General features: G+C 41.0%; 1 protein-coding gene across 11 annotated transcripts in view; it reads right to left on the bottom strand.

Annotated features, from left to right (window-relative positions):
* Positions 1-13,847, bottom strand: part of TACC2 (transforming acidic coiled-coil containing protein 2) — a 118,456-nt gene that overhangs the window by 21,702 nt on the left and 82,907 nt on the right. For 7 of the 11 annotated variants that reach the window (XM_050975961.1, XM_050975960.1, XM_050975952.1 and 4 more), the window contains exons 8-12: positions 9,944-11,246; positions 6,741-6,776; positions 5,240-5,300; positions 3,964-4,171; positions 125-186 (exon numbers count right to left, since the gene is read on the bottom strand). In XM_050975961.1, the coding sequence (XP_050831918.1) occupies positions 125-186; positions 3,964-4,171; positions 5,240-5,300; positions 6,741-6,776; positions 9,944-11,246 (1,670 nt within the window). The remainder of the gene's footprint in view (positions 1-124; positions 187-3,963; positions 4,172-5,239; positions 5,301-6,740; positions 6,777-9,943; positions 11,247-13,847) is intronic. The other 4 variants (XM_050975955.1, XM_018910554.3, XM_050975959.1 and 1 more) reach the window with 2 other exon arrangements.

The raw sequence follows: 13,847 nt of genomic DNA, 5'->3' as shown, positions 1-13,847 counted from the left end.
CAAATCTGCTGCAGGCACATTATAATTATAATTAATTTAAAGGCTGGTGAGGCTGAGGGCATTATCAGGATAGTATATTCTGACAGGGGAATGCAAATGAACAGAAATAGAGGTGAGAACTTACAGGCACAGAGGAGCCTATTTTCTCCATATATTCTATTTCATATGAGTTGCCATATTCCAATTCTGCAAGAGAAACAAAAAAAGAGGTGTGAATACATGCCATGACATGATTTCTTTCAGAAGTAAATGAGAGCTCTTCTCATTGACAAGGGCACTCCCACTCGGCTCAATACTTTCCAATGACATATTAAAAATAGATTATACAGAGAGAAAGTAAAAGGTGTTAATATTCACTCATTTTCAACAATGAACCTGACACATTTCAGGCAAATCAGCTTGCCAGAAAAAAATTCAGTTTTTAATTTGCCCCAGGGACCAGAATATTGAGAAGGTCTCAGAGTAATTTCAGAGTACAGGCAACTTTCCCTTATCATGTTATCTTATCACAGAAAACACATTTTTTCAATAAATGGCAATGCTGATGCCATTTTCTTTTAAACATATTTTAACAGCTGTTGAGAAAAAGTAATTTCTATTTTTTCATGTTTATCACACTCTTAATTCAGAACAACTACTGGGCTATCACTGAAGAAAAAGGTTCCTAAAATACCTGAATGCTCATGAACCAGGGGTGAGGCACCAGCCCAGCTTATGGGGCTGTTCTCATATTTTGTTTTCAGAGAAAGAGTCTAAGGCATAAAGATTTACAAAGAACCCTAAGTCTAAAATTTAATAAAAATGCAAATCTTCACTGCTTCTCTGCTTCTAATCTCCCAGTTACACTGGGGGGAATAACCAGCATTTCTCCCCAGTCCGTGGTGGCCCAGTAGGTTGATACAGAAGCAGACAAATCTAACACAGGAAAGGAGATTATACCTTCCTGCACTCAAATAAAAGCAAACTTCCTACAATGACAACCTAATTTAAAATTAAAAGCATAATTAATTTGTCCAAATCCTGTACTTTGTTCTGTTTCCATGATTTAATTCAATAAACCACTTGCATAATTTGATTTCCACTCAAAATAAATCCGAAGGAAATGCACACTAGTATTTGCATTATGATAAAATCATGTGCTAAAATCCTTCTAGATTTGGGCAGCTTTTGAAAAGTAGAGCTTGCATTAAGAAGATGATAACCACCATTAAAATGTTTGATGTCTAAAAACAAACAACTCTGAAGAGAATCTCTAGCCTGATTTGTTGATTAAGCAAGTTTTAGAGGGTTCAATGTGATTTTACAATGCTTGATTTTTTATTTTTTTTTAGTAATAAAAAGCACTGCACAAGGACTGTAATTCCACAAGCTACATATTTATCCTCCTCTTCAGTGGTCAAACAACCACTGAAGAGGAAGAGCCACAAACCCTCAGTACTGGCTGGGGATATTCACAGTAAAACTTGTAAGTGAAGAGAAAGCTGGCTCCTCACATTGAAATTCCTAGCACCATATGTTTTTAATGGTAATAGGGAGCCAGGCAAGATGGACAAGCTCCTGGTGTCAGATACCAGCAAGATTCTCATTCACTTTTCTTCCCAGTGCAAGCAAAACCCAGACTGGAAGGATGAATTCAAACCCTCTACGAGGAGTTGAACTGCAGGAGAAAGCCTGAAATGCCAGGTAACAGCAGCAAGTGTTTAGAAATTGCCTCTCTGTATCCCATGTATGCACAGACAGCCCAGTGAGGTGCATCAGGAGCATTTATGGAGCAGCTTTATGCTCCAGAGAACAAGCCCTGAGTGTCCAGGCAGCCTCAGGGACAGAGAGACGTTCCGGCACTGTCCTCTGCTGGCACAGCCACAGGGATCCTCCACCTGCCTGCAGCACTGCCAGCAGCTCTGCAACCCCAATCCAAACTGACTGCTGGGACAACACATATTGAACTTCACTGCTGACAAAAAAAAAAAACAAAAACAAAAACCAAAAAAACCAACCAGGCAGGACACAGATGGAAATAGTCCAAGTAGAAACAAAAGGAGTAACTCGGCTGGCTAAACGCAGTTTGTTTCGTCTCACTGCTCTCAGGAGTCTCCAGCACAATTCCTCTCTCTCCTCTCCTCTCCTCTCCTCTCAGGTATCACCTCCCCTCCAAAATCTTACGCTCTAATTATCTCTGTACATTCAAAATCAGAAAAGCCCAGGATATCCCACGAAGCAAGATAATTATCTTTTACAAACACGTACAACAGACTTACTAAGTGATGTCCTCCAACTCCTCCTACAAATAGCTGCAAGATTACATCAGAATTTTCTGCTAATAATTACAGCTTATTTCGGGTCTGTGCAACAGGAAAATGGCAGCAGTTACAGGCAGTGCCTGAAATAGATAAGGGCTGGATGTACGGGCTGGCTCAGGAGCTGTGCTGTATCTGTACAGAAGCAGTGTTAGGTTACAGGGTAGCACATGGGTGTCTGGGAGAGGTAAAAATATCTACACTGAGAAATAGCCCTCAAATTACTCAGAAATTTCTCAAAGCTGCAGGAGCAAGACGGTCAAGGGGAAAAAATTATTATTTTTTAAGAGATATGAAAAGCAGAAGCATTGTTGATTATAATGAGTGTGTAATCTGAAACCCCGACTGCACCATGCAGCACACATGAGACAAGACAATTACCATTTAATTAGGAGCTTTGCTCACTTTCTTCTACTCACTTTGAAAGCTAAATGATTGTTTCAGAGTATCTCTCACTATTCTTTTGTTCCATTTTCTTTCATATAGTTTCCATCTTCCCAGATTTAGGGGGGCTTATTTTCTAAAAAGTGTTTTTAAAGTTATTTTTTAAAATACAAATGCAGGGAAGCCAATGTCTAAAATTTATGATTTGACAAAAAAGATAAATGAATTAATCCAGACTGAAATACTGATCTGTTTAGAATACTCCACAGATTTCAGAAAAGCCCAGGGCACACAAGCATGTGCATATCAACAAAAGCACTGTGACTGTTGTTGCTTTTTGATGTCAAACACCTTGACCTGAAAGTTTTTATCAGGCATAAATTTAGACCCAGCCTAAAATGGCAGAAAGTAGATTTAATGGTAGATTGGGACAGGGGCTCAAAGGCTGGGGGGAGAAAATGAGTTCTAATCAAGAAGAAAAAGTTAAAGCCAAGTTAAATTCAAACATGCTTCCCACCCACAAAGCTGAACATCTGCCTTTGGAGCAGATGTTGCAAAGCAGAATTCCCTCTGGTAGCCCCAAGGAAGGCCACACACAAATTTTCTTAATTCTGTCCCTTCCAAATTTCACAGACCTGGAATGACAGTTCTCTAAACAGAAACTTCCAGCTTCAGCTCCCAGCTGCTCATAGGAAAGTATGGCAGGAAAAAACTTTTATAATTGATCTAGAAGGGAATTTTATCTGGAAATATGAATGGTAACTATCTTATAGAAGGGATATCCTGGACACTTTTATGCATGAAGACACTTGCAGCCCAAGAAGCTGGAAGAGAGATGGCATGGTATGGGTATTACTGCAATACAGAACATTTGAGCAGAATTTTAACATGGGACCTTTTCCCATGCAGATTTAGGAACAGGTTCAGGCAGAATCAGTAGTTCAGTGACTCTGGAGCAGTATCAAACCCCATTCTCCTGTGAAGGCACTGAGAGAACACACTGCTCACAGAGAAGAACAATTCATGACACAAAGGAAGCAAAAGCCTTTCTCTGAAGGTCCTCTCATTTCCCTTTAAGCATCTTTTCTTTCCTGAAAACTCAAGGCTGGACTGTTGGGGCCTTACATTCAGCTCCCCATACTTGCCATGTTCCCCAGAATTGCCCAGAGAGCACCATTTTTAGGGTTCCCTAAAAAGAGTCTGCATTCAGCAGAGCAGAGGCCAACATCCCTGGCCAAACCAAGCCCTCTCTCTCAGCAAACCCCTCTGGCTGGAGCAGTACCCTCTGTGGGAGAGCTGAACTTGGTCTCATTGACAAAGGTGGACAGGTCAGAGGGCTGAGGGTAGTCCTGTTTGTCTGTGTTCAGGTCCACAGTCATGCAGGTCCACTTCTGCCCGGTCACGGAGGACGCCAGCTTCTCCTCATCCGTGGCGTGAACCACCGTGGAGATGACAGGAGGTGTTTCTGGAGTTGGCAGTGGAGTGGGATCCTGCAGCAAACAAGAGCCAGTTAATTCCATTATCTTTCACTAACACATGGAACAGCTCCATCTCTAAATTCCCTTGCACCGCCAGAGCCAACTCTTTAATTCCATAATCTCTGCTGCAGTGCTGTATGAAATACTTAATGGAAAATACTAACTCTACCAGCAGCAAGTTTTCCCAGTATAACTAAGCTCTTTGATGATAAACACTTGCATTGCAAAGCTGCTTTGATAACAGGGAAGAAAGGAGATCCAGAGCTGTTGAAATCTGTTAGGCACTTGACACGAGTGGCACACATCACCCACCACTGAAGTCTCTGACTACCAAAACTGACTTTTCAGGCTTCCCATAGGAGCAAACCCTTGTAGGGCCACGAGGTCATGAACCCTTTTCCCTTTCTTCACTTCTACGCTGTCAAGCAGCACAAATAAAAGGGCAGGATGGGTAACAGGAAGAGGAACAGCAGCATGGAAGGAACTGTGCCACATCAAAGCAGTCAGGCCTTTGTGGAAGAGCAGCTTTTGTCAACTTCTCTTCCAAGAAAACCACCTGCCAGCAGTTTACAACACGGAATCAAACTATCCAAGCACATGCTCCTGGTAGATCAGCCCACTTGGTTTATTTCTATTTCCCTTCCAACCCACCAATTTGGTGCATTCAGTTTCTTACTTCCTAATCTAAAAATTCCAGGGTGGATAGTGATAGTCTTGTTTTTCAGACAACTGACTGAAGATATTTACTCATACCCTTGCTCCATCTGAACACAGGGCTTTCCAAAGTACATTAGCTAATACTCCAGCTGGAATTCCCAGAGAAAATACTAGAACTACTATATATTGTGTACACACTTTTAGAGGACAAAAGGTTAATGCTGTATGGTAATCGGCCAGTGAGCTATACTTGGACATATGCATATTCTTTACAAAAATCTCCTCTATTATTGAAAGTACAAGTCTACAACAAAAATGTCTTCTGTTATTAAACATACAATTTCAATTAAATTAATAAAATTTCCTTCTTTTTACCCCTTCAAGGACACAAATTACATGCATCAAAATAAGGCAGCACTTTACCTGAGAAGGAGGATCTGATAGTGGGGATCTTTTTGGTGATTTTTTCACCCTAAATGTATCACTGAAAATAAAGTTCAAACTGTTAATATGGTAACAGCAGCAAGAATCGGGTCATTTCACACTTAGCAAGAGACAGCCACAGACAATGCAACCTCTGTAAGCCCTTCTGCATTAAAATCCCATCCATTAGGAAGCAGCACCACAGAGAACCATGCCATGGGTACATATTTTGTCATGCACTTGGAACAGGCCTTCATCCCTCCAAAGCTGAGAACAGCAGGATTGCCATATTTTTCAGGCTAGCTCCTGACACATTTACAGAGCAGACTGCAATTCAAATTCAGCTGCAATTCAAATCTCTGCTCTACCACAGGCATCCTCCAGGGCCCTGTGGAAATGATTCAGCTTCTGTCTGCTTCAGTTTCACATCACAAAATTAGGTCTAACTCACATGTTCACCTGAGAATTAAAACTGAAAAACTTAGGCTCCAATGACCCCAAAAACCAGGAAGAAAAACCCTGGTTTGCTTTAGATGAACTACATAAAACCATCTGAGGCAGATGCTGGTCCCCAGATGCCAGAATGAGCTGTGTCATTACAAATGGGCACAACAGACCTTTTTAAAAACAAATACAACAAGAAATATGGCAATTCTGCTTCCAGTTCCCCTGACACCTCACAGTGCAGACTGGGAGCATGGACACTGCAGCCCTCCAAAATCCCACAGGTTTCCATCAAGCAAAAGGAATGAAGAACATACATTATGTCATGATGGTGTATTATTATGAATGTTGCCTTTATTCACAATTGGCTAAAAACATTTTCTAACCAAGAATAAACTAATTATCTGTCTGTTCTCTTGATGCACATTGCCAGAGTTATTCAAAACCACTGATGTTACCAGCTACAAAAGGGAGAAAAATACTCTGGCAAACTCACTGATAAAGACTTTATGTCTGAAAAGAGATACAGTGGCAAAAATTACTGCCCACCAACTCATCCCTGATCAATGATGGCAAGGTTGACACCAGAAATTCTAATAGTAGAGGGTAAATCAATACCACATCCAGAGGGGAAATAAATTGGGCAGCTGAATATTGGTGTGTTCAATGCCATTAATTATCCAGTTACGATGACAGAATTAATTAGGATAACTTTTTTCTTCAAGAAAGACAAGCATTTTATGCAGTATTTACAAGGAATTGAATGTACAATTTTGTTCAGTGGTAGAAATAAAACTTCCATATTTTAGCTCAAGGATACAAAATTTCTATAGGTTTTAAATGAGGATCTTCTTTGATAGGCAACAGATAATGAGGCAAACTCAATCACAGTCAGGCATCTTACTAAAAATAGCTTTCATATGTGCAACTGAAGTGAAATCATTAACATAAAAGCTGCATGCTGAATAATAACTGATCATGCTGCAAAATAAATAAGTAAAATTAAAAGCCCACAAATCAAAGAGGAAATTTGAATTGTTAGCTTAGAATTACTTACAACAGAGAACATACAGACATCACATCTTCTACCATCCTAAGACAAATAAGACAAAGAAAAGAGAGACAGACAGAAGGAACTGACAAAAAAGATTAACCTACAAATACTAAGTTAATGTTAATGTGTTAAGGCAATCTGATCATGCATATTTTCTACCTGTATAATCTTAACCCCTACTATTTATTTTGAAATACACAAGGAGAAAATAAAAATATTCATCAAGTCCTTCAATGTTTCTAGTTCAATGTTATACTTTCATCTTACAAAACACATTTTTCAAAGCTGACACCTTCAAGTTAATTCCTCTCAACACACTAACTGTCCTTGCCTTCCTTGATGGAGGCCACCTGCTTGCTTTTCAGAACACAGTATTTGTTATTATATGAAATGCAAAACTGTTCTTGAATGGCAGCTAAGCTTAAGGACAGGGCACAGTTATTCCAGGTTTTGTCATGTTTGCTGATGTGTTGTGACAGCACAGAAAAAGCTGCTTGACCATTTCAAACCATTTACCCAGGTCAGGACATTTCTTTAAAATGACATTTCTTTAAATCTCAGCTGGTTTGGCTCTGTCCAAAACCTAACCTGGTGTTCTAACACAACAAACTGGTTATCCCCAAAGCAGAACCAAACCTTGCCAAACAGCTTAGACTAAGAGAAGTTTTCATTTAGTTATAAGCTTGGCAGCTTCTGCTCATCTCACCTCATGTGCAACGCTCGTGACAGCTGGCACCTTCCATTTCCAAACAGCCTCCAGCCATCCAAGGGCTTCCAGAGCAATGCCTGCACAAGCAATAACTCTGGAAACCACTTATTTTTACTCATCACTGTGAGCTGGCTCTGGGGAGGCATCAGCTGCTCTTTGCTCAGCATCACCTGAGCAGTGGGATTGTCTCCAAGCAGCTCAGCACTTGGGGAGATGAGCAGGGAGCAGGGTCGCGCTCACATCTCTTGGAGAAGCCTCATCTTTTCACAGGGAGGTCAATGCTTAAATTCTTGCAGTTTCAGTCAAGAACAAAAATGACTTATTTTTATTGATTTAACATGTTAGACTGAGCACATGGCTCAGATTCAAAGTAGTACAAGCTCAGCAAAGGTTTAAACTCATGCCTGGCTTCTTCACCTTTAATCTAGAACTCACTGCCTTTTCACATGAGGAACTCATTTTCAAACAGGGTTTGATTTCTGCACCCCTCAACAGGGCTCATAAAACCTCCTGCCACTGCCTACCCTGGCATCCCCTCTCAAGCCTGAAGGTAATTTTCTTCTAGAAAGTACTGCAGCTGCAGGCTGCAAGGGTTTATTAATATTCAGTCTCATCTTTGTAAAAAAACACCACCACTTGCAAAAGTAGGTTACAGGGCTGCAGTGAGCAACACACAACACAATCCAGTGAAAGCAGTACCAAGCACGGGCTGGGAATTTCTGCAGCCCTCCTGACACAAGAATTTGTGAGCCCTGACCTGGGGGAGCTTCATCTCCCCACCCTGATAAAGACCAGAACTGAACTTTGTGATTCCAAGACAGAATTTTCCTGTGATGGATTTTCTCAAGGACAAACATGGCTAAGCAAACTCTCTGTAAACTCATTTTTTCCCCTAAATTAATAAATGTGGAATTCTTTCCAGTATTCAAAGCAGATGGGAGAACCCAAGAGGCCCACTCTGGGGGTCTGTCAACTCCAGCTACTGGAAGACACAAGGAGACTCTGGCTGGCTGCAAAAACTTAAAGATCTGGTGATATTAAAATCTCCCTCTGCACATCCCCAGTAAGATTCAAATTGTTCCTCTCTTGCTGTCAGACTTTTAAATCTTCTTGGTTTGGACCAAATCAGTTTGGACTGCAGGCTTGGAAAAATGTCATTTACCACTAAGTTTCAGGTAAATCTCAAGAAGTAGCAACACCAGAAAAAACGGGCTTCTCTCCCAAAGAAAACAACTCAACTACAAAACTAAACTATCAATAACACCCCTAGAAAGAAAATAAAGGCACAAGCTTCCTCAAATCTGACAAGGGACTTGATTTAGAAGCTTAGAAGGCGGGAGGCTATTCAAAAAATCTGAATAATCTCCATCTCACCCTGTACAGGAGATCAGCTTTTGTATTGCTTTACATTAACCATGTTATCTTATCTTAAACTGGCATTTAAAAAATTTGCTCCCATTTGTGTTAGTCAGCTGGAATATTTAAACCATAAAGGAACATGAACTGAGATACTTTCTTACAGATATACACACAAGAGATCAATTTCAGATATATGCAACACAAACTTAGCGGTCACCAACTCAAAATAATTATATCTGAACAGATAAAGCAACATGCAAATCAGCAACCAGCCATAGAGGTTTTTAACCAAATATCTAACAGCAGCAACACAGAAAATTTATCCTGGAATTTGTCTCCCATGCCTAAAAGCTGGATATTTCCCTAACATATAGTAGTTTTGGATATTTTAAACTTTCTGCACAATTGTAAACTCTTTCATAAAAAGGAATTTTTTGACATTTCTTAGAAATGTATATACATATAAATATATATAAAAATGTAATTCCATACTGCACTCTTCTGTTCCAGGTTATTTTCTTTTAAATACCACAAGTTACTGGATGAAACCTTCTTCTTGCTGTTTGCAATATGAGATTATCACTGCCTTTCACTGTCACTATTTCACATCCCACGCTCAAAAACAATGATTCATAAAATAGTTGTGCTGGTGTGATTAGTTTGATCATCTTCACAGAATCACAGAATTTTTTAGGTTCTAAGGGACCTTTAAGATCATCGAGTCCAACCCATGTTCTAAGAGCTTAAACAGCATCAACTTCCCAGAACGAGGTCACAGAAAATTGGGTACATAACTGATAAAACTGGGTACATAACCAATAAAATTGGGTATGTAACTGATAAAATTGGGTATGTAACTGAAAAAATTGGGTATGTAACTGATAAAATTTAACCAGGTTCAGAACTACGCTGAGCCCAAAGACTTGAAAAATGCAGTTGCCTAATGTGGTTTGGTAATTCTGGAAATTTCAAATTATTGAGGAAACAGGTTGAGAGCAGGAACAGCTCAGCATGACTCCAATTGTGGCCACCAACACCCAAAGTCACCTCCCTCCCTCTATTCAGCTATAAACCCTGTGTAACTGTGCTAAGGGATCTGCTGCTTCTATTCTAGAAACATCTCTGCCCTTTAACTTACGTTTTTAGTGGCGTCTTCTTCTTCTTGGCAGGTTTGTTCAGGCTGTCTCCTTCTGTCCCGTTTGTTTCGTTGGCACTGGCTGGTATCTCAAAGGAAGCTGGAGATTTGGAAGGCGAGCTGGCAATCTTAGAAGAAGACTTGAAAGGGTCAATGGAGTCCTCACACATGTCCGGCTCAAAGCTGTACGTTTGTTGAGGCAGTTTGGGAGATTCCTGCATTTTTGTACTGGATGAGAAGGGGTTAAAATTGGGATCGTCCCACTTGTCGATATCAAAAGTGTAAGAGCCTTTTGTGATGGGGATTTCATTTGGATCAATGGGAGACTTGGTCGGGGTGGTCGGAGCATTGTCAAGCTTCTCCACCGGTTTTTTAGTCTTTGGCCTCCGGAGCGGCATTTTAGCACCAGGCTTCTTCCCTGCTTTTTTGGGAGGAGGAGCGCTCTCCTGCTGGTCTTCACTCCCCCCTTTCTCCTCAGAATAATCAAACTCCAGCCTCACTGCTTTGATGGGAGGGTCCTCCTGTCCCCCTGTGTCTGGTGGAGTCACCTCCACAGCCTCGGGGGCCGTTGTTAGAGGCAGCGTTTTCCTGCTGCCAGGGGGAGAGTTCTGCACCTTGCTGCCTCCGGAGCTAAATGCGCTAATCCCTTCCAAACGGTCCGGATCCGAAGGCTCGGATCCTTCAGGCACGGGCAGGGCCTCCTCTTTCTCAGCAGAGATTTTGGAAGGTTCAGTACATTCGGGCTTTGCTGAGTCAGCCTTCACCTCAGGTGCTTTGTCCTCACAAGCTGCTTGGCCAAGCTCGGGCGGTTCTTGTGGGGTTTCCTTCACCAGTGGAGCATCCAGAGGTTTTTTGGCTGACTGCTTCTTTTTTAAGGAAGCTGGTCTGGGTTTTTTTGTTCTCTTGAGGGTACTGGAAGCGCTGCTGGAACCAGTACCATACACATCTGACGACGGTGCTAAAGTCTCACTGTTGCCAAGGTAAGATGCTCCATCAAAATCACTGGCCTGCAGGCTGAGAGAGCGAGACAACGTGGATTTGGACACCGGGACCGAATCCGTGGATTTCCTCCGGACATTTGCTTTGGGGTCACGATTCTTGGGCTCTGCAGAGCTCGGTCCTAAGGCATGGAGAGAATCGACCAGCTCAATGTTATCAAAATCCAAGTTGTAGGTTCCACTGCTGGCTATGGGCTTGTCCTCATCGAAGACAGTGGAGAAAGAATGGCAGGGGGGACGGAAGGGGCTCTCCTGAACTGGTTCGCTGTGTGACACATCGGTTACGGGTTCAGCTTCTGAACACAGCCCTGTGGGAGCAAACAGAAAACTCAGGGCACTTCAAACACCTTTGCAGAACTGGGGCTTAGGAGGTTTTATTATAATCTAATATTACTACAAGTAAAAGGCATTAAAATCATACTAACTGACTAAGTAAACCAAAGTGACTCTTCCAATATATGAAACAGATTAGGGAAAAAAATAGATCTGTTCTCCCAAGAACAGGATTCAAGGCAAGTTTCACAAAAGACAAAACATGTATTTGCAATAGCCTCTAAAGCACCTCTTCTAAACTACCACTTACAGAGATGAATATTACTGTAATATGCTAAATATTGTCAATACCAGAAAAACTGCACATAAAGCACTTTTCTACTCCCATTTTCTACTACTATAAAGAGCTCACACAATTGTGTCAGAGCTCTTATGAAGTAAATCTCCTGTAAATTGACTGGTGCTTCAGTAACTACATGCTGACCTTAAGTTTTGTTTCCCATGTGCAATTTTTACCAATTTACCCAGAGGAAAATGGCTTCCTCTCCACAACTCATCAATGCTGCTCCTCTGTCTGCCCCAAGCAGTCAATAATTACAAGTTTATAATAAGACATGAATAATTGAGAACTTGATATGTAATAAATTATAAAAGGAAAAAGAAAAAAAGGTCATTTAGAGAACTCCACAAATATTCTAAGTTGAAAAATCTTCCTTTAAAAAGCTAGAAGCTCCCTACTGATTATTTAAACAAGGTTCATCCAAGTGTTTTCTTCTTGATGAGAAGAAAATTTTCAAGAAAGATTTATGTAGAAACTCTTAATCCAAGCAGCTTTCCACTGCAATTAAAGGTTCTCTTATTGAATAGAATCCTAAAATGATTTATAGAAGTCTCTTCTCTTGGGATAAAACAACTATTGGACAAAGTAGAAAAAGAGTGCATAACAAAAAATCAGAAAATAGAGAGGGAGAAAAGCATGAAGTTGATGGTCCTTGCTGCCTTCCAGCTCATTAAGTTGATTATGCAAATGTTTTACAAATCCTGCATATGTTTTGCTCCTGCTGTGACTGTACTACTACGACCTGAATGAACCAGGGCCAGCTCTGTCCCTGTGTGTCCCTGTGGGGTACCCCAGACCTGGGACAGCTCTCTCCAGCTCCCAGGTCAGGCTGGGCTGAGCCAGCTGCTCACAGCTCTCACAGAGGAGCAAAATGCCCCCGTGTTTCCTGTTTAAGCAACACAGCCTTCTTCACATTGCCATCTTTTTTTAATTACGCAATTATAAAGAAAAACAGTCAAACAAAAATGAGTGTTTTGCTCAGCTCTAAACGATTTCAGAGACATTTCTGCTCATCCTTTTCATTCCAGTCCTGACATATTTTGCAGAAAAACTCTCATTTTGCCTTGATACATTCATTAACACTGTTCATAAAAGCCATACAGACAATCAATTATTATTTTAGTGAGACGCTATGAACGGATTAAGAAAAGGGAAAAAAAAATTCTTTTGTTTCAGAAGAAATTGTGTGTCTGCAAGGATTATTATTTATGGGTGTAGAGCACAGAAAAGGATTTAAGGGAATTGGACACATTTCCCAAAGTGGCACCATGTACTTCCAAAGACTGTCAAAGGGATGACAGCTACGCAGTTTCTCTTTTAAGACTGTGGAAGTTCACTAGGATACATCAATTAAAATAATATTCTAATGTATTTTTCTGCTAAATGAATGCTAATAGCATGGCAGTACTTTGGAACAGTTTATTTTTCTCCTTAATCCCCACTGGTTTGGGCTTGGTTTCAGCCTGGCTGAGAGGTCATTAATTAGGCTGGTGCTCACTTCACATACTTGGTGACACTGATGGGACTCCTGTAAAGGGCACTCAGAGAGTGACACAGACCTCCAGCATTAGCCTAATCTGTCCCTTTCACCCTGAAAGGAGACTGGAAGGCACTTCAGGGGAATACATCACAATAAACACTTGGATGCCAGTGGAGTACAAATGTAGGGCAGCCTGAAATCAAAGTGGGATCTCAACAAGGAGTCATCTGCAGCTATGCACTGTTTTCATTCCTGCCTATGTCAAAACCCTCAACAGCATCGAGGCCCTTATTCAAAATAGTTATAAACATGCACTAAAACAAAGTAAAATAAAATAAAATAAAATAAACCATTGCCCTGCAGGACTTGGACTGGAAATAACAGGCTGAGGTTTGGGATGCACCATGCAAAGGGAGCGTGCAAGGCTTTGCAGCTACTCCCAACAAAGCAGCATTTCAATTCTGTGTGCTCCACACAGTGCAAGGCTTTCATCTTCTTTAACTGCTTATTTCATGACTTCCTCCTCATCAAATCCTTTCTACTCAAGAGTACGGATTTCTGCAGAGCGCTGCTCGATATTTTTATTGTTTCTTTATGAAACAAGATGTGAAACTGTCTCAGCAAACAGCTCTTGGCAGAAGAGAAATGCTGCTGTCAGCCTCTTCTGGCTTTACGACAGGACTGGCTCGCTCCTGGTAGCAGCAGAATTGCTGGGGCAGGAGGTATAAATGGTACTCAAGGCTTTATTACTACACAATCATGAAGACCATACTTTCCTGACATTAACAGCCTATTCAGAGAGCAGAGACATTTGTC

This window comes from Serinus canaria, chromosome 6, assembly GCF_022539315.1.
Source record: "Serinus canaria isolate serCan28SL12 chromosome 6, serCan2020, whole genome shotgun sequence".
Classification (NCBI taxonomy): Eukaryota; Metazoa; Chordata; class Aves; order Passeriformes; family Fringillidae; genus Serinus; species Serinus canaria.
Note: the sequence above shows the minus strand (reverse complement) of the source record. Positions and strands in the feature narration are given on the sequence as shown.